This window comes from Nylanderia fulva, unplaced genomic scaffold (assembly GCF_048542155.1).
Source record: "Nylanderia fulva isolate GAGA-0341 unplaced genomic scaffold, ASM4854215v1 Scaffold18, whole genome shotgun sequence".
In the NCBI taxonomy this organism is placed as follows: Eukaryota; Metazoa; Arthropoda; class Insecta; order Hymenoptera; family Formicidae; genus Nylanderia; species Nylanderia fulva.
The window spans coordinates 1,219,432-1,243,773 of NW_028190055.1; the positions used below are offsets into that span (position 1 = coordinate 1,219,432).

The 24,342-nt window shown below is 35.2% G+C and overlaps 3 protein-coding genes across 8 annotated transcripts in view; 1 reads left to right on the plus strand and 2 right to left on the minus strand.

Annotated features, from left to right (window-relative positions):
- Positions 1 to 67: 67 nt before the first annotated feature.
- On the minus strand, positions 68 to 3,108 carry LOC114938455 (tax1-binding protein 3 homolog). The gene is made up of 3 exons (XM_029312442.2): positions 2,776 to 3,108; positions 2,406 to 2,534; positions 68 to 2,309 (listed from the first exon to the last, which is right to left on the minus strand). The coding sequence occupies exons 1-3, from the start codon at positions 2,830 to 2,832 to the stop codon at positions 2,121 to 2,123; spliced, it is 375 nt and encodes a 124-aa protein (XP_029168275.1). The 5' UTR covers positions 2,833 to 3,108; the 3' UTR covers positions 68 to 2,120.
- Positions 2,849 to 7,934, plus strand: mRRF2 (mitochondrial ribosome recycling factor 2). Of its 3 annotated transcripts, none has more exons than XM_029312435.2 (5): positions 2,851 to 3,164; positions 3,626 to 3,826; positions 3,910 to 5,675; positions 6,062 to 6,208; positions 6,300 to 7,934. In XM_029312435.2, the coding sequence occupies exons 2-5, from the start codon at positions 3,673 to 3,675 to the stop codon at positions 6,459 to 6,461; spliced, it is 2,229 nt and encodes a 742-aa protein (XP_029168268.1). In that variant the 5' UTR covers positions 2,851 to 3,164; positions 3,626 to 3,672; the 3' UTR covers positions 6,462 to 7,934. The 3 variants fall into 3 exon arrangements, with proteins under 3 accessions (XP_085337538.1, XP_029168268.1, XP_029168269.1); XM_029312436.2 differs by lacking the exon at positions 2,851 to 3,164 and adding an exon at positions 3,184 to 3,372; XM_085481412.1 differs by lacking the exon at positions 6,300 to 7,934 and having other exon boundaries at positions 2,849 to 3,164; positions 6,062 to 6,238.
- The window catches only part of kay (transcription factor kayak), a 34,163-nt gene continuing 16,376 nt past the window's right edge, over positions 6,556 to 24,342 (minus strand). For 3 of the 4 annotated variants that reach the window (XM_029312438.2, XM_029312439.2, XM_029312437.2), the window contains 2 exons: positions 9,051 to 9,479; positions 6,556 to 8,611 (listed from right to left, as the gene is read on the minus strand). In XM_029312438.2, the coding sequence (XP_029168271.1) occupies positions 8,036 to 8,611; positions 9,051 to 9,479 (1,005 nt within the window). In that variant the 3' untranslated portion in view covers positions 6,556 to 8,035. Of the gene's footprint in view, positions 8,612 to 9,050; positions 9,480 to 15,240; positions 15,678 to 24,342 lie in introns of those variants that run through there. The other variant, XM_029312440.2, reaches the window with a different exon arrangement.

A 24,342-nucleotide genomic window follows, 5' to 3' on the forward strand; every position in this document is an offset into this window, starting at 1 on the left:
TTACAAATAGTAATTATACATCTTGAATAATCTTCTCAGATTAGGATAAATAAAATAACAAGAAGAATAGTTTTAACAATTTCTTTGGCTTTTCATAACATTGTATTCTACAATTCATACATATATATTTAAGTGTATACATATATATAAAATGTATATGTAAGTATGTATGTATGTCTGATACACTTTGGAACTGTACATTTTATACGTCCATTGTACATATATAGTACTGTGTATTTGAAATGTTTTGACATTTTACTAGACTAAGATATATATATATATATATAATATATAATGTGTACATATATATACACATTATATACGTAACAATAATGTTCCCAATGTATCTTCACATACATCATACAGGAACTCTTAATTTTTCCATCATACTTTTTCAATTTCATTTTAAAAAAGAGATAAAATATGAAATTATTTTTATATTTTCATATCGTATCAAAAATTACAAAATATATAAAAATTCGTCCTTTGGATAAAAACAAAGAGACGAAGTACAAAAGTTGTTTGATATTTCTGTTTACATATAGTATTGCATTATTTCGTAGCATGACTATTTGCTAAAACAATGTTAACAATACAATGTAAATGTAATTATAATATATAATCTCCTTTTACTTTCATGGAAAATTAGAAAAAATGATATGAATATATTATTTTTATCGTTCCTCATGAACGATATATATATCATAGTAACTCTAGTTTTGAGACTTTCGCCATCCGGCCATTGGAATCATCAATGCAAAAGGTTTCCGGATGGATGCCACGTGGTTTAACAGCGTAATGCCATTACTGTTATTACTGTTATTATTAACAGCGTAAAGGCATTACGCTGTTAAACCATGCGGCAACCATCCGGAAACCTTTTGTATTTATCATAGTAACTGTTAAGTGAGAGACATGAAAAAAACATATCTTTATACTTCAGTATGCTGATTCAGTTTTTAATTGGTAAAGATTATTGATATTCAATAATAGAATATTAAATGTGTAAATATATATGTTAGGCAAATAGCTTGGAATGTTTTACTCCACGTTAATTTTATATATGCATACTTAATTTATCACAATAATAAGATAAGCAATATGATAAAATAACTAATATATTATGTCTAAAATTTTTCTAAGAAATATCATACTTCAAAAAGAGAGAATGAGAGAAAAAGTAATTCTTATGGTATAAATATTTGTGGAAGGTTTTGGAATTCTTTTTTAAATATCTTTTTCTCACACACAAATATCAATTCTCTTTGCCACAGTTAAAGGATATATAGCTATAAAAGTGGTTATTATGTCTCTATTATTCATATCTTTGACTATAGCGGGTTATTTAAATTCATGCATAATAATTAAAATATATAAGAGAAAAATCAATAAATATAAAATAATATAATATAAAATCAATAAATATAATATAATATAATAATAGAAAATAAAAGATATTGAACTATCAAAAATTCTTGGTAGTTTCCTTTTTATAGGAAAAAGTCAACATACAATTCACTAATATTTCTATAGTCAAAGATATATGCAAGTTAATGCAATTTATTATACTTTGGCATTTCTTTTTTTAAACTTTTTTATAAGGATACAGTTGATTTTTTCTTTTCTAGCATTTCTCTGATCTAAATTTTTCTCTATTCTAACTCAATTATTTTTTTCTTAAATAAGATACAATTCTATTTTCATACTGTTTTTTGTAGAACATTTATCATATTAAAGTAAAAGTGAAATGAAAAACAAAACGCGCAGTATTTTTATTACATGTATATGTCATTAGAATAAGACTGGAGATTGAGGAGAAATATTGGAATAGAGGAAATGCTCGATCTCGATAATTCTAGATCAGAAGAAACTGACTGTGTTAACAATATTAACTAACAATATCAGATTAGTATAAATTCTTATATCAATTTTAAAATAAACAAAGAAACTTTAACTTCCTCAACTATATAATTTAACGATATCTTTATATAGAAGTAATGGATCAAAATTTTACTAATATTTATTATAATATTTGGCAGAAAAAATAAATTGAATGGACAAACAGCTTAAAGTAGATTAAAAAATAAATATTGTTCAAAAAATTTCTCTTGGCACATCTTTTAAGTACTGGTGACACCTTTACGAGCTACTAAAAGATTTAACACCGGATGCTTTCTTATATAAGAAACTGCTTTCTTGTGAGTTACCATTGTGAAATCATACCCATTACATTGTAAAATTTTATCATGCATCCTAAGACCACTTTTTGCAGCTGGTGATCCTTCGTGCACCTCTGTTACATATATACCCTGAAAAGAAAAATTGATATCAAGCTTTTGTGTTATCTTAAAATAATATACAAATTATATCTAACTGATATATCTTAGTAATGTAATATCTCTTACATTGTCTGTATAACCCTGTGGACTTTTCGTGAAGTCTTGATCAATTCCTCCTCCAATTTTAAAGCCACATTTCATTACTTCTTCGCCATTCTCATTAATTTCTGTTTCTTTGTGTAATGTAATTGGTATCTATAATCAATTAATAAATATATGTAATATGATAAATGATACAAACATATATGTAAAAAACAATTTATTATTTAAAGAATTCTGTCTGTTAAAGTAATATATATTTAGAGGATATATCCTCTCAGTAGCTACTTCGCTCCTCACTATAATGAGTCTTTGAGGTACCCCTATTGCAAAGGATTTATTGTATACAGGTCATGGACAAAAACACAACTACGTGATGAAATTTAAGAATACATACGCTTAGGCACTCCATAGCGGTACCCGGCTGATGTTGAAAGGCCATTTTCGCGCACATAATAAGAAACTTAGCGTTTTCTTCTTAACAAATCTTTCCGGTGACTCACGTGCGATCAATCGTTCACACCCAATAAAGCACGAATAATAAATTTTTAATACGAGCGTTTGAGCCTGCGAATATACAAGATTCGACAAAATTTGGCTTTCGTGCTAGGATGTTGGAGCGATATAATTTCTTATAAATTTCGGAATGCGAACAGATGATCGTTTACTGGAGCTTCGACGCTTGACAGTCATGCGCATGACAGTTATCGAGGTAGACCTATAGACGACGAATGTATGAATCGTGCGTGAAGATGGTTTTAAGCCAATCTCAGCTGATGTTGAAGGGTAAATATTCAGTCTTGTGGTATTTAAAATTTAATGTAGATATCACGTTCGTTGAAGAACGATTAATTGTCATTTTTTTCTCGATCGCTAATTCTTATCTAAATATATTTTCAATCGATTATGAAATCATGAAAATTAGATTTAATCGCTCTATTCTAAACTTGGCATGCATGTATTTTTTTTCAATGTGAACAATAAGTTCTTTCAGGTTACAATCTTTTATTAAATGTTTATTTGCACATTGTTCTTCTTCTAATTAATGATATTAATAAAATTTATTAAAAGATAATTAAATACGCATTTTCTCCTTGACAATAGCAATTATTTACATATATGAAGAGTAAAAATTAATTTACATTATTAAAAATATTTTCCTAATAGTAACAAGTAAAATATAAATAAATAATAGTGTAAAATTTGAAAGATATTGAAATAATAAAAAAATGATTATGTTCAAATAGGAGCAGATAGAAAGTAAAACACTGTCAGATTGTACGAGTACAAGAAAATGTTGAAGCATAATTTATTAAAGACATCGTGGTGCAAGTTACGTGTTCGATATACGCATAAAAATGCCTCTATACCAAAGGAAGAGCTTAAACCTAAAGAATGTGAAACTGCAAAGATTCGTAACATTGGCATATTGGCACACATTGATGCTGGTTAGTACGTGTTGATTATATAAATGAAATTTATTTGGTTTGAATTATATAAGTGTATTTTTTTTTTTTTTTTTTTTTTTTAGGAAAAACCACCACAACTGAAAGAATGTTATTTTACTCTGGTCTCATCAGAAATATGGGAGAAGTACATCATGGCAATACGGTGACTGATTACATGGAACAGGAACAACAGCGAGGGATAACCATCACTTCAGCTGCTGTTACATTCAATTGGAAAGATTACCACTTTAATTTGATAGATACTCCTGGTCATATTGATTTTACCATGGAGGTTGAACAAACTTTACAAATATTAGATGGTGCAATTGTAATCCTGGATGGTTCCGCTGGTGTGGAAGCCCAGACAGTAACAGTTTCCAAACAAGCGGACAGGTACAATATTCCTCGAATAATTTATGTTAACAAAATGGATAGAGCAGATGCTGATTTTGACATGAGTTTACAGTCTATTGAATCCAAGTTAAACATAGAAACACTACCTATTCAAATTCCTATGAAGAAAGCAGGAGTCTTAGAGGGTATTGTAGATGTAATAACTATGGAAAAGTTGACATTCGATAAGAAACGTCAAGGTATGAATATAATAAAAACAAAAATAACTGAAAACGATGATGAAAGATTGTGGGATATAGTCAGTGAGAAGCGACGAGTATTGACTGATAGATTGTCAGGCTTAGATGACAAACTAGCTGATATCATCATAGAACAAGAGTCTCTGGAAAATGTGGAACCACAGGTATTGATCAATTCGTTACGCAGAATCACTATAAATAGAAAAGGTGTGCCTGTAATATTAGGAAGTTCTTATAAAAATATAGGAGTGCAACCTCTAATGGACAACATCATTCTTTATCTGCCATCACCAGCAAATGTAAAAAATTTAAATCCATATCGATACTTTGAGAACAATCTAGCAGCCAGAGTCTTCAAAATTGTTCACGACAAGCAGAGAGGTCCGATCACTTTCTTCAGAATCTATTCCGGCAATATGAAGAAAGGTCAGAAGCTGTACAATGTAACACGGGAGCAAAACGAGCAGTGTACTCGTCTGTATATCGCCTGCGCCGATGATTACGAGGAAGTAGCCGAAGTGAGTCTTGGGAATATCGCAGCTGTAGGCGGACTGAAGGATACCATCACGGGTGATCTCGTGACGACGAGCGCGTCCGCTGGCAGCCGTGCTAAAGGCATTATGCTGAAGGAGAAAAGCCCAGATTACGTGAACAATTTCTTCGCATCCGGAACGAACTTGCCCGATCCAGTCTTTTTTTGTTCTATAGAACCGCCCTCCTTGTCAGCGCAATCTGCCTTAGAAATCGCTCTTCAGGAACTACAGAGAGAGGATCCTAGTCTGCGTGTAAGAAATGATCCGGAAACGGAGCAAATCGTTCTCGCAGGAATGGGCGAGTTGCATATAGAGATCATTAAAGAGAGAATCAAGAGAGACTATAAAATCGACGTAGATTTAGGTCCTTTGCAAATCGCCTATAAGGAAACGATTCAGGATGCCGTTAAAGACACGTTAGTTGTGGAACACAAAGTAGGTCAGACGAGACATCAGGTTAATATCACTATGTCCTTGATACCTAATTATGAAGGAAAAGAGAAACTGCTTCTGGACAGATCTCCGGACAACGCATCGAATATCGACAGCATTCATCCACGAGTGATGAATGCGATCGAAAGCGGTATCAAGTCTGCATTATTGCATGGCGTCAAGTTAAGTTGTCCCGTAATTAATGTTGGCGTCAAGTTGCACTGGCTAGAACTGGCACGTGGTACTTCGGATACCATAATTTCCGCAGCTACTTCACAATGCATCCGGAAGGTCAGTCTATACTTTAAATTATATATTACATAAATTCTATTAGTAAATGTAAATTAATGATGAAATGTATTGCTTGATATTATATCAAATTTCTACAATAGATGATTATTATGTTATATAATAATTCTTTAATAGATATAATATGATTCTTATATAATAATTCTTTAATAGAGAGAGAGAGATAATACAATAATATTTAAGATTGTCTAATAGTTCAGTTATGCTAGAATTCTACACAGATAGAACTGAAATTGATACAATAAAATGTAAATATAAATATGAAATGATATAAATTATAAATTATCATGGATAGACAGTGATTATTCTTGACTATCTATATGTCGAAATATTTTGAAGATATCTAAATAATATATTTTTTTACATAGTTACTCCAAAGCGGAAATAGTATGTTATTAGAGCCCATCATGCAATTGGAGATCGTTGCACCGGAGGAATGTTCCCCAAGTATCAATGCTGATCTCGCTCGTAGACGAGCGAAAACACAACAAATTGACATGCGCGGTTATAATAAGGCAAGTATAATATAAATTATCTGCTTCTTATTTCTAATAAAATGTAACTGTTTAAATTACGAAATATTAAAATATTGTTTTATTTTTTTAGGTGATCAGAACTCTTGCGCCATTGTCAGAATTATTGGGATATTCAACAGCATTGAGAATTATCACGTCTGGTAGAGCGACGTTTTCATTGGAATTTAGTCATTATCAGTTAATGACTGCCGCTGATGAGGACGAAGCAATTAGTAAGCTTAAAAGATTTTAAAATATATATATAATTTTTTTTAAGCAATACGAGAGAAAATAATATTACATACAGTAGCTGTATATAATAATAATAATAATAATATTACATATGATACAATTTCACTTCGTTTTATTCAATCTAATCAAAATATATTGCAACATTATCATTGGTGCATTACAATCTCCATATACGATTCTCAATAGCGACCACTAAGTATGCTGGAAAGCTTTTAAACAAATTTTATTAATCAGCTGGAACAAAAAGTCACTAGCTGTATTATCAAAATAATTATATATAATGTTGATTATATATAATTATTAATATTAATAAATTCATAATTATTAATATTAATATTAATAAAATTAAATTAATTATAATCATTATTACAACTTCCATACATCACTAGTAGTCGCGCATAATATATTAATATTGCTTAAGATCATGCAAAAATGTCATATATCGTAAAATATATGTATATGTATATATTATATATCATATGGAGGGATTAAATGTTATAATGTTGTGAGATTGACTGGAAAAAACGACAGTCGCGTATAAAAACTTATTCATGTCAACGCGAATAGCATGAAAGCGAGACAATAATCTTTCCTTTTATACATACCAGTGTACAAAATATCAGCTTATAAACGTTGGACAAAATATAGGAATTCTCGCATTCGCGTAATTTTATTCGCTCTCTATAATATTATTAAATATATTTTTAAATTATGCGAACTGTGTTATTGATCAATGTTAAGCGCTCAATTCGAAGAGCTCTTGCGATTTCTTAGTGTATTTAGAAGTTTTGAGCTAAACTTGTTTTTTCCTTACAATCTAAATTTCTATTCTCAGTATAGAATCATAGTATAAAATTTTATCCATCTTTCGTTTTACTTACAAAATGACAAATCTTCTTTATATTATATATATTTCTAATGCATTATTTTAAACGTTAAATATATTTATATCACTTGTATGCAGACAGCATTATTGCTTATATCTGCGATGATTTTCTTTAAGGCGCACATAACTGGGCGCTTCTTCTTTTCAAATGTATAATTATCTTATTGTTCTAAAATTTATCTTCGTAGTAAATTATTTCATCATCGATCAATACAAAGTTTCAATTGGCCTTGTCCTCTACGAATGGGCAAAATACTGAGACTGCATCCACAAGACTATTAAAATCTAAATACAATAAATCTTTCTTTTTTCTTTTTTTTTTGTTAAAGATCAATGCATTCGCAAAATATCATACAAAAATAATCGCGTTCTCACAAAAATTTTCTTGTTTTATTCGTCTTATTTTATAAGAACAAATACGTAGATTAGTTTACAATTTTCATAAATTTATAACCATCGACAAACTGTCACAATAAAATGCTTTAAAAATCGCGCTTTCTAATAAGCAAAAATCACGTGAAAGAGCTTGTGAAAACGATTTAAAATTTCGTTGTAAAAAGCAGGCGCGCTTAATACTTCTGCCTTCCTTTCTTTTTAAAAAAATTTAAACTTCTCGCGTCATGGTACTTTCATTCTCATTCGGGATCGTTCTCCTCGTTCGATCCGTGGTTCGCTACGTCATCGTGGCGTCACAAGCTCACGAGTTTCGGTGGATTCGCATCCGGGGAGCTGAGATCCACGGCTGATAGATTGTTCCTCTGTTGCGTCGAGCACGATGGTATCAAAGGCGTCGAGACCGGCGTGAGACCGGTGCCACCATCCATTAGGGACTCGAAGTTAAATCCAAGACCGCTGGTCGGGGTAGTAATCGGCATACCGGCCACGTCCATCGACGGCTTCATGAAAGCCGGGGTTTCCACTGTTTTGAAAGCAAGCGTGTCCGGTCTCTCCTTCGGTTCGGCGAACATCGCCAGAGAATTCAGTCTGTTGTTATTATCCAATCCGACCGGCAATGAATTAGGTCTGTTCGGTCTCGTCGACGCGGCCACCGTCGTGTCGCTCTTCACAGGCTCGACGAAGTGATTCTCCACCGGAAGATCAGGCTTTAACACAGGTTTCACATCCATCGGGGACGAAGAGCGCAGCGAATGGCGACAGACCGCTCTGTGCGTTTCTAAAATGTATTCCAATTCCTCTTTGACCTGATTCAGTTGATCTATTTCATCCCGCAAGTTCTGCTTCTTCTGTTCCAAACCCTCGGTCTCCTGCAAAACCAATATTCCTTTTACCTAACGAGACACTCGTGATTTTTTGACAACTATAAAGATTATTCTCGCTAAAGGTGCCTTTTTCATACGCAGCATGCTACAGCAGCAAATCAGTCACGTGATCAAAATTTATTAGAGCATATTTCTCTGTCCTCTTATTATTTCCAGATTAAAATTACGATTTTTGCTTTCATATTCTCATATAATAATCTATTTTATTCTTAAATCTATTATTTAACTAATATAATAATAATAATTAGTTGCGTGTTCTTCTACTTTGCTGCCTTTGCCTTCATTCAATCGAACTTCACCAACAGCAACAAACTGCTGCGGTAGCATGCTGCACATGAAATGGCACCTTAAGAACGAAACAAAATTGTGCAAAAATTAATATATTTTAATACAACTGTTGAAGCATCGGTAAGTCAACACTTACTTCAAGTAGGGCATTGGTATGATCCATCCTTCGCTTGCGGCATCTCGCCGCTGCCATCTTATTCCTTTCGCGCCGGATCTGTCGCCTCTCCTCCTCCTCGGGAGTCATCCCGATCGTCCTGGTGGGCCTCCTGCCACCCATGTTGCGTCTAACTGGCTGCTGCGGCTGCGTTTGTTGCTGGCTGCTCTCGATGAGGGTGGTCGTCGTCGGCACCGGGAGATGCGCCGCCGTCGTGTTCTGCGTCTGTGCCGGAGTCGGCTGCGACGGTTCGACCAGTGGTGGCACGAAACCGGCCTCGCGACCGTGCGTCGTTGCCGACTCGCTCGTCAGCTCCAGGAACGTCTGCTCGATGCTGCGGAGGGTGGTCGGCGTCAACGTCGGCGTCGTTCTGGTCGGTACCCCGCTGTGCAATCCGTCCAGAGATACCAACTGTAAACGCAGAGATAACGAATGTGTTGATTGGAATTTTTTTTATCTGCCTAATAAATGAGACAAATAAGACGGAGAGAATCTGATTCCACGCTAAAAAACTGTTTCTGAATCGGCAAAGACACATCGATCGTATAAATCCTGTTCTGGTTTTTTATCTCGCATTTTCATCAAAAAACAATCAAAAAGTAATCAAATTATACACGTTTGCATATAGACATCGGTAAAAATTAATTGAGAAGAGGAACTTCTTTAGAGAATTCTGCGTCTTGCGTCTAAAAACAGAAGCTGACGAAATTTGATTCCCGCGGAGACGTAAGATTTTCTGCTAACGCGATTTTGTGTTTGCAAGAAACTGCTACTAATATAGGAGAGGCATCGTTATCTCCAACTTTCCAGGCCAGTTAATCTGGTCAAGATTTATGTTGATAAAAATATCCATGATCCAATAGCCGATAACGTATCGCGCCAGGCAGATAGATAAATCGTTAGAGTTTACGATTTCCAGAGACGCGTATATATATATATATATATATATATATATATATATATATATATATATATATGATATCGTTGAAATCGCGTCAAGGCGTTCTGCGATTTATTCGCGTGAAAATTTTTGCAAATCTTTTTCCCATATCTCGTGCTCCTCGTCTTAAAAGTAGCAATTAACAAACACAGTGCAGCGCACGTGCGTCAACATTACGCAATGCTGTAATTCGCTTTGAATTAAAAGCGTCATTTCCATGCCGCGAGCGGCTGCAATAAAAAAAAAAAAAAAAAAAAAAAAAAAATATATTCGCGGTCAACCAAACATGATTTCTCTAGAAGAAAAAACAGAGATAGAGAGAGAAAGAAACTGTTTCTCGCTATACGACGATATTAACGAGCACCTCGAATCACAGCTCACGTAGCGACAGTCTCGCGCACCATTATCGCACCGTCCAATCGCCAGTCGGGGACGTAATCTATACGCGTTGCGCGTTTCCCAGAAAGCACAAAAGGACGCAGAAAGGAGAGGACAAGCTGTCCTCCGCTCTCTCGCGAGAAGAAACGCGCCGCTATCATTTCTAAAATTACAAATCGCTATATCCCGGCCGTTAACGAAGGTCACCGCCGTCTTTGCCTCGTCGCGATGAAAAATGTTGGGTTGCCGCACGATTAAATCTGTACCGTACGATGTGTAATGTAACGAGAAAAAAAAACCAGGTAACGATATATCAATTACGATGAAAGACAAAAATTCCGATGCGTCTTTTAGCTTCAGAGATTATAAATGAAAAAATTTATTTTTTCTCCTTCATAAATGTGTACACAGAGAGAATTTTCTCTTAAAATTTATTCCCTGAAAATCATATTTACCACAATAAAAAATATTAATATTAATATATACGTACATAGTAAAATTAATCGAACATATTTCGTGCCTTATTGTGGTGTATATAAATATATGTTATCGTGGTCCCACGATTACCACGATTTTCAGGGTAAATTCTAAGAAAAATTCTTTCCGTGAAGGTATATTATCTTAATATTTTAATTATATTCTGAAAATAATTTATATACATACATATAACTTCCTATTCTTTAATATTTAATCAAGAATGTAACATACGAGTAATAATTTTTTATGTACATTTTGTATTACATTGTCAATATTTAAATAATAGTCATATATATGCAGATTATATCATAATCCTCAGATATCTCGAAAACAAATGAATAGCGAATGAAAACACACGATCCTGTTGCAGAAAATATGATTTTTCCTCGATGTGTGTACGCGCATGCATGTGTGCGTGCAGTATCGATTAATGCATCTCTTTCGGCGAGATCAAACTCCGTGACGAAGGAGAATACCGTAGGCAAGCGGGCGCTTGAAGTGTCATCGCTAAAATTACTTAGTGTAGCCCCGAACGGCCGATTTTCGGGGCCACCCACCGATCGACCATGCTCCGGCTCTCACCCATCGCGAACCTCAGGAATGTCCGGAGCGTTAAACTTAGGCGTTACCAAATCATGTTCGTGCGCGTAGCAGCGTCACGGTCACCGGAATTTCTCGTCATTCCACGCGAGAAAATGCCGAAGGTGAATTTTGGGAATTATGGAAATTGCTCGCGACGATCGATCGAAATCCTTGTCGATGAGATCTTTGCATTTCTTACATTTTTATTGACATTCCCCCTTTTTTTTTTTAAAGAAAAATGTAGTGAAAGAGTGACCTAAAAATGACAATTGTTTTCGTTTTGATAAAAAATTAACTTTTTCGATTAAGTTAATCAAGCGTCTAAAACGAAATGGACATCTTGAACGAAAGTCGTCCAATCACTTTTTGATTATTCTGCCAGCCAGCTTTTTGCTATCTCATTGATCAATTGTTTCGACCTCTGCCACGAGCTACAATCTTATTACTGCTTCTACAAAGGCACCTTACGATTTGGCACGAATTTGGTAGAAAATTTACTTTATTATCACAGGAATGACTTCCGTTATATTGTATTGAGAAAGTTATTATAGAAAGACAAATCTTGAGAAATTTCGAAAGCGTTTATCGCTGAACGCTGTTTGCTTTCCGTGATCACCAAAAATGGAACAAGTATCCGCGTGACGAGATCGATAGGTGCGGCATCGATCATGTGTCGACAGAATGATCGCAATTTTTAGAGTGTGACCAGGGCAATAGCAAGTGGAAAAAATGGAGGAATCACTCCATTTACCTTTTGTTAAATAAAAAGTAAATGTAGCGTGAGATCAGGGCAAATAGAAAAATGGAAGAATTTGCACTCCATTTAGTTTTTTCAAATAAAAAAATTTAGACGAAAGAATGAAATCTTTTGTTAATGCAGGAAGGTCAGAAAAAAGAGATAGAGAAATGTCATTCCACTTATGATTGACGAATTGACAATTTCTCATGATCTTCGGGCCGTTCACCTTCGTACATTGTTCATCGCAGAATTACTTCGAACAAGTCATATGTGCATATATTATGTGTTGACATGTCTTCCCTCGCAATGAATCATTATGATACATCACACGCGAGTTTCGACTATTTTATTGGATATTCCAATATGTGATTCAAAGATAACAATTTATTATCCTGATATAAGATATTTTATTATTTTTAAAACTTCTAGAGATATTAAAAATCGAAATCTAATTGTAAGAAAAAACCTGTCAATAATTAGTCAAAACTTCTGGCAATAAAACAACTATAATTGTAAGCTTAAAAAATTAAACATTTAAGGAATTTTAGGAATAAAGAGTACAAATGTCATTTAACTACGATCAATAAAATATTACAATAATGAAAATTGTTATGTCGAAATACACGTTTTCAAAAAATGAAAAAATATCGCATTTGATCGCGTGCTTTTTAAGAAAGAGTCGGCTTCGAGTTACAGAACACTACACCCGAATTTGATCATCGCATATGATACGCTGATATACCTAATCGTCGCTATCGCTACTGCGCAAAACGAAGACCTCGAGCGTTCATCTCGCGCGAAGTAAACAAAATTTCGCGAATCGCCAACCAAACTCCGTTTCAACAGAATTTTTCTCTTCTGTGACGGAGCGAGATGTCGCGCCTTTTTTTTCACAGAGCTGTTGGCACGCAAACACGCGTCTTCCGTTTTGCGATGCGGTTGCTCGCTCGTTTTCCTCCTTCATGTAGTTGCGTTGCACACACATACGTGCGCATACACACACACACACGCACACGTATGCTAAACACGTACGGCGCACGCGGTCCGCGATTCTATAAATAAATGCACGTTCGCTGTTCTCTCTCTCTCTCTTTTTCTCTCTAATCTGCCCTGAACGCGCGTTGCGAGTCTATGGACAAAGGGCGATATCAGCCACCAGAAAATTGTTGCGAAACGCGCATACGAAGATAATAAGCCGCGGTCGTGCTCGATTTCTTCTCTCGAAAGCCGACGAGAAGAGAGCGAGGGCGCCCACATCTCGCATTTGCCGTAATTCTAAACCACGGAAAATAGATCCTCATCTAAAGCATCGTTTCCAGACCGAGGATTAATTGTGCGATCGAATCCGAAGGCCTCCGAAAATATCCACTCGCGATCTTATATCGTATGATCTTTATGATGCACGAGATTGTTATTGTTTTGACAAAACAAAGTCTATATGATTCTATTTTCATCTTTTCCTTTATTAAAGAATCCTTTTACGAATTTCGATTAAGTGTAATAAAAAAATAATGCGCGCGTTCCTATATTTTATAATTTCAAAAAATATGATATAATTGTATATATAGTTATTGAAAATATATAAGATTCAAAATCTGTGAGAAAACGACTGTTACTGTTATAATTTGTAACTATGCCAACGTAGAAAATTAATTGGCGAAATTTGTTAGAAACGTCGTGCAGATTAATAGCCCTCACATGTGGCTCTAATAATAATTAAAACGCAATTTTGTCAAATACTTTTGAAAATATTCGCACATTAATAATTCGGATCGCATTTTGCTATTTGATTAAATCGCCGAAAAAATGTAAATTACAAAATCTAACATGCACGTGACAATTTCTTACTTCATATCATAACGTGCAAACATTTTATAATTTCCGATCAAGATTATCAAACTGATTTCGTGTCGTCTGACATTTAGTATAGATTCATAAATATTATATTCCCTCTCTCTTAGAATTTACTCTGGAAATGAATAATATTTACCACATAATAAAAAATCTCATGTATATATTAATGAGAGAAACTCTTACAAAATTCTTCCAATATCATACTGTCTCACGATACTGCGTGATGTTCAGGATAATTTTGAAGAGAAAAAAAATTCTCTCGACGTACAACTCGAAACTCACATTTTATACCATTCTATTATCCCACCCGAGTTCGCTAGGAAATAATCGCGTAAACGATATACTCGCGATAGTTTCACCGAGACGGGTGGAACTTCGAACGCGATATTGCACAATATTGCACAATCCTCGTTCCTTCACATCGCAATAATCATCCCGCTATAAGCCGGACTTGGCCGTTCCGAAGCGAGCTTTCTCTCCTTCAAATACGCAGAAATTGCGCGAATAGATTTTCTCTTATAATTCGGGCGAAAAATCTCTTGAAAGGCGGCTTTGCCGCGGAAATTTGCTCCGCCAAAATTAATCGACGCGCTATGAATGAAAATGCTCTCTCTCTCTCTCATCGCGCTCCTCGAACGCGCGCCAGCCGTCGCGTTTATTTTCAGATTAGAAACGATCGTCCAGAGGATTCTTCTCTGCCTCTCTGGGGGCCTTTTTCGAGTCGACAAAGACCACTTTATTCGCGCCGCATCATCACAATGAGATCAAATATCGTCGAACGCGTCCAGGGAAAGCAGTCAATATCTTCCGACTGCATCGCGATCATCCACGGAAGAAATATTCAATATTGAAATGGAATAATTAATTTTTACTTTGTTTACTCCGAGTTGAAACGGATCCAAAATGCATCCTTAAATAATATTCTTTCTACTTAATTATTCTGTATAGAACAAAACATACTATATATCAAGTCTAAGCGGGCAATTTATGCTATACGTTTAATTAACATGTTATTCCATGTACATAGTAATAGCTTAATAATCATAATCAATAATTTAATCATTATCTAAATGTGTTATATAATTTAATGCGCTCCGCTTCCGCTAATTTTTCTAAAAAAAAATAAAAAAATAAAAAAATAAAAAAATAAAAAATTGCAAAGATATTCGGAAGATTTTTCTGTGGTCCGAGAGATGATTTACCTGCTGATAGAGCAGTTCTTGCGCGAGTATGTTCGCAATGTCGACTGGATCCATGGCGGTGGCTGCCATAGCTCGAGGGATTATTCGTTCAGTGTTCGTTTGTTCGACGTCGAAAATATGACGGTGAGATATAGCGGAGGGTAAAGGAGATATCCGGGAAAGAGTGAAGTTGGGAATACGGGAAAGTGAAGGAATTCAAGAGAGTAAATGAAGAATCAATGATATTTCAGTCGATCGTTCGTTCGTAAGATCGTTCGGGCGTCGGTGAGTTCTCGCTTCGCGTGTTCCTTTTTATCTTTCTTTATCTCCCTTTTCGCGTTCCCTCCTTTGTATCCGCACCGCACACTCGCATATAGAAGCTCGTCTCTTCTCACTTGTCGAAGAGTTCGTCGTCCACCACTGCGTCCTCCACCGACGCCTCTTTAAAACTGAGAGCGAGCGACGCCGACGTCGCTCGTCGTGGCCTTACGCGACGACGAAATCTATCCTAAAAATAACCTTCGAATTTCGAGTATGTGCGCCCCGCGAGATGAACACGAGATGAGAGGGGAGAAAATAACATTTTGCAGCCTTGTGCGTGGACCATTGACCGCGAAAAAAAATCAAATGTTTTTCAATATATACTTTGAAAATATCGAACCGATTTTGCAATTTTATTTATAATTGTAGTCTAAATAATTAGAATCATGTTTTTAAAATTAAATATTTTATCGTAAATAATTGTGTTAATTAATGTTATATATTTCCATGGTCATATTATATTTATGTATAAATTATTTGTATTTACGTATATTGATTTTATTTGTAATTATATATATACATTCTTTGCATATAATTTTATTCTAATAATATACAATTTATAATCAATCATCAGACGTGTTCTATACGTGTGAGATAATAAAATTTGGAAAATGAAATGGCTTTATTGGTGATATTGTCCCCGATCAGTGGTTTTCCCAGTACTCGAAATTCCCTATTACGCGGCCGCTGTTTAGAGAGCCTTAATTAGTCCGGGTTCTAAGTTTAACACCTGTGTAGAGTTATTTGTCGTCGATGCCGGATTCTCACTCGCGGATTCGACGACTTGGACTTGCGCCAAAAGATCTCTCACCTCAACGACAATTTCAAGTACGAAACACTTCAATCTCGAGAAATTAGAAAGAGGTGATAATTAATATAATCGATACACTTATCGCGTATTCGCATTTATACTCATATCTAAAAAAATATTCCTCGACTAATTTATATTAACTATCTCATTTAGAATATTTATCAAGCTTATTAAGTTATCAAGCTTATTAAAGAATTAATGCAAAAATTGTTTAACGTTTGATATCTTTGATCAATATTTCAAAGAAATATATATGTTTTAAAAAAGGATATAAATATCTCAAAAAGCTATAAAATAAAATTAAAAAAAATATATTTTTCTTTGGACTGCTCTTTTCTGATTTATGCGCTATTCATGCTGCGGAGAAACCAACGAAGAAACGGAGATTCAAAACGGTCACGTCACGTTGCATGGAGTTGTTTATCTATCATGCTGGACATATTTCCAGGATGTGGCTCTTTGTATCACGTCGTTAAGAGGTTGATGTAGCGCCACGTGCGCATGATGCTGATAGTCAGTTTTATTTTAGTATATATTTTTTTTCAAATTTTATTGTTTTTTCTCTCTTAATTATCAAAAACTCATACTATATTTAACACTATAAATATCGAGATAACGAGCTCGATAAAATCTATTAAATTAAAATTATTTGTCCACAATTCTTTTCTTAAGTATTATATAAAGTACAATATAATAAATTTGAAAGATTAATCCCGCTATCGAATAATTAAAAATGTTTGCATTACATTTTAAAAATTAATGCTAATATCGCACAATTATAGGCGAAATTTTTATATGCGTGATAAACATTCCTTCTATCAGAAATCCAATATGTCTCGTCAAAAAAATCTATTTGTAAGTGAGACTCTACGAACACAATATGGACATTTAAAACCAGCTTATCGTACCATGATATGAAAACACGTGGCAACCAGGTTATACTAAACAATCCGCGTGTTTGACCAGCCGAGCCTGTTACAGACTTCACCAACACTAAACACATGTCACTAGAATGACCATTGTCGCGAAAGAGTGCTATATTATATGTGAACATAAATTTAACGGGATATATATTATGTTCATTATTTTTCAGTGATATTTGGAATTTTTCAGATTGCTGGAGGAGAAAAAAGTGCGCTTTCAAGATTTTTCTTCTGCACATTTCACTCTAACGATTTTCTAAGATAAAATTTGATTTATCTTTCAAAATTGTATATTAAAAAAGTTTATAAAATTTTTAATTTCTAAATATATATATACAATTTCATATTTTAAAACGTAATAGAAAAAATATAGTGAATTCTAGGCGTAAACCCGTCTCGATCATTGGATCGAGTTTTTTTATCGGATCGTGTTTACAGCCGAAGATTACGCTTATTTTGATATAATATAGCGCGCGTGGTTGCGTAACGAACATAGTTGGAGCAAATCGACATAGATCGAAAGAGAACCGTGCCGTATTATTTATTTGTACGTCCAATGCATTCTCTTTCTCCTCCTCCATCTCTTTCTATCGCCCTTCGCATACGCGGTTAATCATGCGATTAGATATTACGCGGTAAATAATAACGCAACTATACGTCAGAAATAGCGTGCTCTATACTTTATTGCGATCGCCGGAAAAAAAGCGCGGTCGAAAGCCGCCACGAGAGCAAAACCTTGGATAACAAAGGAAACCTCTATCTTTTACCTCCGTTTTTACCAAGCTTAACGTTTCCGTCCGCTTTTGTGTCGTCTTAAAAATTCACTAATGAATTCTCGACGAAGATAACGAGACACAATATTTTTTTTTATATGTTTAAGTTATACGCGCTTATTTTTTATTCATCTCGTGTAAAAAATATTTTTATTATTCGAATGTCATAAAATTTCGCACTACTAAATTAACTTTCATTAACTTTCGTCGATAGAAAAAAATTTCAAGTTTTATGTCGGTAAATAAATTATGTTTATCGTAGATAGATGCGTATATATGTTGTGTAACGCGTATTTGTGTATCCGTATATTTCCGCGACTTGAAAGAACAATTTTTTTTCAACGGCGCGAACGTGTCGATGCCAGTGGCACGTCGAGAACAAAGAATGTAAACATGATAACAGTCGTGTATGTTCCGAATATATCGTAACGGATCGGCTCTGTTTTTTGCTCGCGCGAATTGCAGCGTATGCAAATAGAAAAGAAGCGCATCGCGCAAGAGAAATCCAATCATTTTATGCGATATGCGCCGCGAAAATTGAATACACCAAATAAATATACGAAAAATATATATATGATTAAAGAAATAGTTCTCGCAAAATTGTGTTCAAATCTTTCATTGAGTGAAAGAAAAATATTGCGAAAAATATTACGATATTAATTACATATTAGAAAAAAGGAAAGCGAAAAACATTGCGTTATATTTCTGTAAAAAAAAAATGCAATGTTCATCCTCGTTGTTTTCGTCGTGGTCAGGGCAGGAAGGAACTATGTCGAGAGTTGTTTACGCGTTATATTCAGAAAAATACAGATCTGCAACATGATTGGGATTTTCCGGAAGACCACACTGGTCGAGATTTACAAAGCCATTGGCTAACATCACGATTCGAAGTAGTCGAATATTATTCCAGAGAAAGATACATTTTTCCAGAAAATTAAATCGTTGTAGCAATGTTTCGTGCCATTTATAAAATTAACTCTTGATACGTCGCGCAGATGTACGTGAGATATGTCATTATGCGCTGCGATTATCTAGCATGATGTGACGTCAATCGGCGCGACGATGTCGTCACACGTTTTTTTTTTCGAATCGACATTATGTTATATCGCGTGTCTCTGTATTATTAAATAAATATTAACGTATAATTTCAATATGTCATTTATCTCCGAAAATATTGATATACTGTAGCGACAATTTCATCCTAATGAACAACTGAATTTTTACAAATAGATGTTCGTAAAGTATATAATGGAAAAGTATTTTTCTATGTCATTCTTTTCTTACACACGTTGTGTGCAGTTAATGTGCTGTTGTGCATCCGCTGCGAAACTCCTATAAAGTGATTATGTGCAAAGAACCGTCAAGACAGAAAATAATATATGCGTTATTCAATTAGTCTAAAAAGCTCGTTTACATAAACGACGCTATGCGCGCGAAATCGTGCCGAGCGAGTCTAAAGTGCGAATGGAGGAAAAAAAACAAAAGCGAAGACCGATAACGAAAAGGCAGTGGAAAATACACAAGGCGCGTAATAATTATCTTTTTCGCCGATGCATGGATTGGCGCGCTTGGGATTTCCCGGCGTACGCGATATTAATTTTCCGCCGCGCTCGAAGCGTGGTAAAAAATGATGGCGGCGATTAAAAGAGCGGAATTGTTATCGGCGCGAGACGACCCGCGGCGCGTTCGCGGCGAAATTGCAACACGATGTCGAATTGAATTCCATCGCGCCATGATCGAGAGCCGCTGTTAAACAGCCGGGAATAAGCTTCATTATCGACGTTGTACTAAGAGCGCAATAAGCGACAGACGCAAGGACACTTTTGTTTTCGTCTTTTCGCAACTACCTAAAATGGGAATGATTTTTCGACTCACCTTGCACGAATGGCAGAACGGATGAGACGACCTCGCGAAACTATCGTCGGGGGCCCTGGGTGCCTAACCTGAACCGATCGCGTTTCCTTTCACAGAAACGAAGCGAAGCACGTTCCTTGCGCGTTTTCTGATAATCGTCTTGACGTCACTCGCGAGCGCGTGCGAGAAAACGTCGTCAACGTTGTCGACCTTGCGGCGAATTCGATAGGCCGTCCTGAGAGCGAGACGAGATAGAGGGAGAAAAGCGGGGGAAAGGAACAAAAAGAAAAAAAGGAGGGAGACGAAAAGAATCCGACCGCGAGAACGCGACGTAAAAATGTCCGCACCCAACCACGTCGGACGGCAGTCGCAGTGACACTGACAGCGCTTCTGTCATCGTGGTATCGCCACATGGTCGCACCGCTTCGGCTGTTCTCGGCCGCGCTCGGCTCGCTCTGTCTTCGTCTCTTTCTCTCCTTCGCGCCGCCGAGAGAGAACTTTGCGCGCCAGAGTCCTCGACTGTGCAACGTGACGAATGCGAGGGGAGACGGAGGAAGAAGGGCTGCTGGTAGAAGATGTACGAGGGATGACTTCATTGGAGTCTCGTTGTGTCGCGTTTAAGCCGCTACCAAACGACACGATGATGACAGCTATTTTGCCGATCAACTTTACATTTACCGCGTGGAAAGACGCGTTTCTCGCCATAACCCGGGACATCCGTTCTGATATACATATATCCGTGATCCGTGATTGGCGCCAGTGGCGAATGATTCACGTTTCTTCGTGTCGGAACGAATCATCGGTACCGAGAAATGTGAAATTGAACGAGACATTGCGTCACATATACCGGCTACTTCCTGTGTAACTATCTTACTATCGAATCGAGATTAACATTAAATTAATTTCGTAGATGGTTAACTGAATATGAGATTCGTTTCGGAGTAGTTTCAAATTTTTGTGTTTTTCGGAAAAAAAAATTGTATACAACATTTAACAATAATATACTAATTAGAATTATAATAGAACAATATTAACATGTATAAAATAATAAGAGTATTAAAATAAAGAAAACATCGCACGGAATTAATTTAAAACCCAAAATGTATTTCAATCATTTCGAAGCAACGAGTTCTGAAGATTGTGCTTAGAGTCTGCCTAATTACAATCTGGCTTTTCCTAAGTCCCGATATATGATTATCATTGAAAACAGTGACTCGTTGTGGGTTGCACGCCACTTCTTTATCATAACGATATAGCTTGAAAGCTTTTTAAATATGCATCTTCTATAAGTATCGCTCAAAAAACCGAAAACGTACTTACAATTATAAATTATTTTTAGTAAGAACGCTGAAAGTAGAAAATAAAAAAGAGAAAAATATGGAGAAATTCCGTAAATCTATCATACAAGAAAATCGTATATAGAAATTTCTCATATTAAAATGATTGTTGATTTCTAAAGTTATAATATAATAAAGCTTCGAATATAATTTTTTTTCTTCTCTATTTTCAGATAACTCTTTGTACCTACTATTTTTACTGCAGGTAGATACCAGAAGTTGGAAAAACTATCTCTCTGGTCATATTAGTCTCCATAGAAAATCGATTTTCTACGCAGCATTCAGATAATGGCGAACAAAATTGTAGCCTGAAACTATTCCGTCGGTATTTATCGAGATAAGCCTGGAACTTGGTTTGACACTGACTGTTTTTAGCACCAAAGTCCGAGAACAAAGGCCAACAGAGCACTCTGCGATGCTGCGGAGTCACGATCGGAGGTGAACGACATTGAAGAGAGCGAGTCGCTTGTTCAGCGACTCACTCGTAATTTTGGAAATTCCGCGAGAGACGCGACCTTGTATCGACGAAATCTTGCGCCAAGATTTCGCCATCTCGCTAAAGATGTCCCGATTTCACTAAACAGATCCGTTAAAAATTCTAGGAACCGCACGACCAAAGTCTCTTTACAAAATATTTTGCAGCTCCAATCCATATTTGACATTCTTGACATACTTTTACCTCGCCTAACTCCGTTCGTTCAAATTATTAAGTTTTAAATACTTGTGTCAATTTCACTATAATTCAAACTGAGCAAATTATAAATATTGCAAATTCTGCATATAAAATTTGCATATAAAAAAATTTTCTACACATGACACGATTCGAACGTGTTTCTAGGAATTATTTGTGCATCAATTAATATGAATAAAGAATATTTTTATATAATAGGATATATGCGTTTCTCGAGATATGAGAAAAATCTAGCAAACAATAAATCGACGGAATTCTTATGGCAACGATTCTCGTCTCTCATTATCACATCATGTTTTCCACCGTCGCAGATAATACGCGTGTAATTGATCCCCCGCGATATAAAAGATATACAGGTCTGACGAAACCGACACTTTGACTCAAGGCCGCATGATCGCTCACTTTTCATCGAGGATGATAATCGATTAGCTTGGATTCGCTGACGTCGATATACGTCGCGTAATAAATAGAGTAATTGACTGTTTTGCTAAATCATGTTGCAATTATCATATCTGTCAAGATTACGTTATGCAGAATCTATTTTCCACAGTTTTCTCGATTCTCGTAAGATCTCCCACTTTGCACCTGATAAATAATGGAATAAGAGGAATTGTAGAATGAAAAAAGTTAACAGTAATTAAACTTAATAATAAAAAAAATTCGATATAAAATTTTAATTAGTCTAATATCAATGTTAAGTTTCAATGACGAATAAATAATAAAATGTTCACTTTCATATATTTTTAAATAAAAAATTGTATTTAATCCGTCTAAGAAAATGATTTAAGTAACAAAGTAAAAAAAAAAAAACAGAATGATTATCGCAACGGCTGTTCTCATAAAGAAAATCAGTTCACGTTATAATTTCGCGGAAATTCCATCATCAATCTTCGTGCCGAAAGATTTTCGGAAGTATCCTTAGGACGATAAGCGTTAAGGACTAAAGAGGTGGAATGAAAAAAAGAACAGACGACCTCCTACGTAGAAGGAGAAAACACTTTGAGGGCACAACGATCTGTGAATTCCTGACTAGTGACGTAATCATGAAGGCATTTCCGACTGGTTGCACTCTTCGACAGCCGCTCTTCGGCGAGGAATACCTACATCTACATAATCGCGTACATAATGCGAGATGGACCTCGAGACGCGACTCGTGCGTCTCTTTCCTAGAAATCTGACGTAAAAGATGTTTTTAATCGAATCACAGTCTGATATTCTATCTCGTATGAAACTCACATGTATAATATTGAAAATCACACGGCTATAGATTTCAGGTCAAATATTATATGTATATATATATATATATATATACATATAATATTCGCATCGGTCAATATTAAATTAATCGTCGTTTAATTAAAGAAAATTTGCTTAATCGACCGATAAATTTATCTCATTACGTTCATTCATATCAAATAAATTTTCAATTAGGCGGAAATTTAAATTAAATGTTTTTCTATATATATATATATATATATATATACGCATTTTCACGTCTATATTTTCTATCTCGGATCCTGTATCAGCATGTTATACTGCGAACTATGCTTCATTATTATTCGTCTGTTTTCGCTTATCGAATCTCTTTTTCGTTTCTTAAAAATATTCATATCTCTCCCGTCACGTATTACCTTTATCTCCTTTTCTCCCAGGAATGGCTAGTATTATTATATATCAATTAGTGTAAAATGAGATTATAACTATGTGTTTCATGTGTAACAATTTCTATATTAGTATTCTATATCGTGTAATTATACACATTTCATTTTTCTTTTTATATATAAATTTTTTTCTGTTATGTTATTAACTCTCAAATCTTGAACTTTGATTATATATAATTACATTTTGTTGTTTTACATTTAAAAAGAAAAAAAGATAGAGAAAAAAGAAGATTCAATTCTGCTGTAGTCATTATTTTTCTTTCGAATCAATGAGAAATTATCACACAAATATATTCCGCAGAAATTAAATAAATAAACTATTTATAAGAAATCACAAGAAACAAAAACTGGAGAAGCAAATCCTTTGTCATTCTACAAAACATTTTCCACTCTGCTAAAAAAAAATAACTTAATGCCACAGTTCTAATAATAGCGTGTCGAGGTTCATAAAATTCGTATAGTTTCTAAACGCCTCAGTGGCACAATAGAATTAAATTTCCAGCGTATTGTGATCCCCTCGCATGTCGCGCGTGTGTTTCGATTCTGAACACTAATCCATTCGACGATATCCGGACAGGTTGGCCCTTTGTGTCGTCCCCGAAGTTTTTGTGGCCTTCGTGTCCGTCGCGAGCGCGGACAATGGTTCCACGAAATTGGATACGTTTATCCCACACGTCATAACGCACTCTTTAAAAAAGAGGCCCGCAGGGTTCTACGACCTCTCAAACTCGCGAGCGCATCGCCCCGAATAG

Bases quoted from the DNA above. Each gene is read 5' to 3' on its own strand.
- LOC114938455 (XM_029312442.2), bottom strand. From the start codon at position 2,832: ATGTGCGCGAAAATGGCCTTTCAACATCAGCCGGGTACCGCTATGGAG. The intron at 2,535-2,775 runs GTATGTATTCTT...AATTGATTATAG, and splicing joins CCGCTATGGAGTGCCTAAGC to ATACCAATTACATTACACAA. The intron at 2,310-2,405 runs GTAAGAGATATT...TTTTCTTTTCAG, and splicing joins CACAGGGTTATACAGACAAT to GGTATATATGTAACAGAGGT.
- mRRF2 (XM_029312435.2), top strand. From the start codon at position 3,673: ATGTTGAAGCATAATTTATTAAAGACATCGTGGTGCAAGTTACGTGTT. The intron at 3,827-3,909 runs GTTAGTACGTGT...TTTTTTTTTTAG, and splicing joins ATTGGCACACATTGATGCTG to GAAAAACCACCACAACTGAA. The intron at 5,676-6,061 runs GTCAGTCTATAC...TTTTTTACATAG, and splicing joins CTTCACAATGCATCCGGAAG to TTACTCCAAAGCGGAAATAG.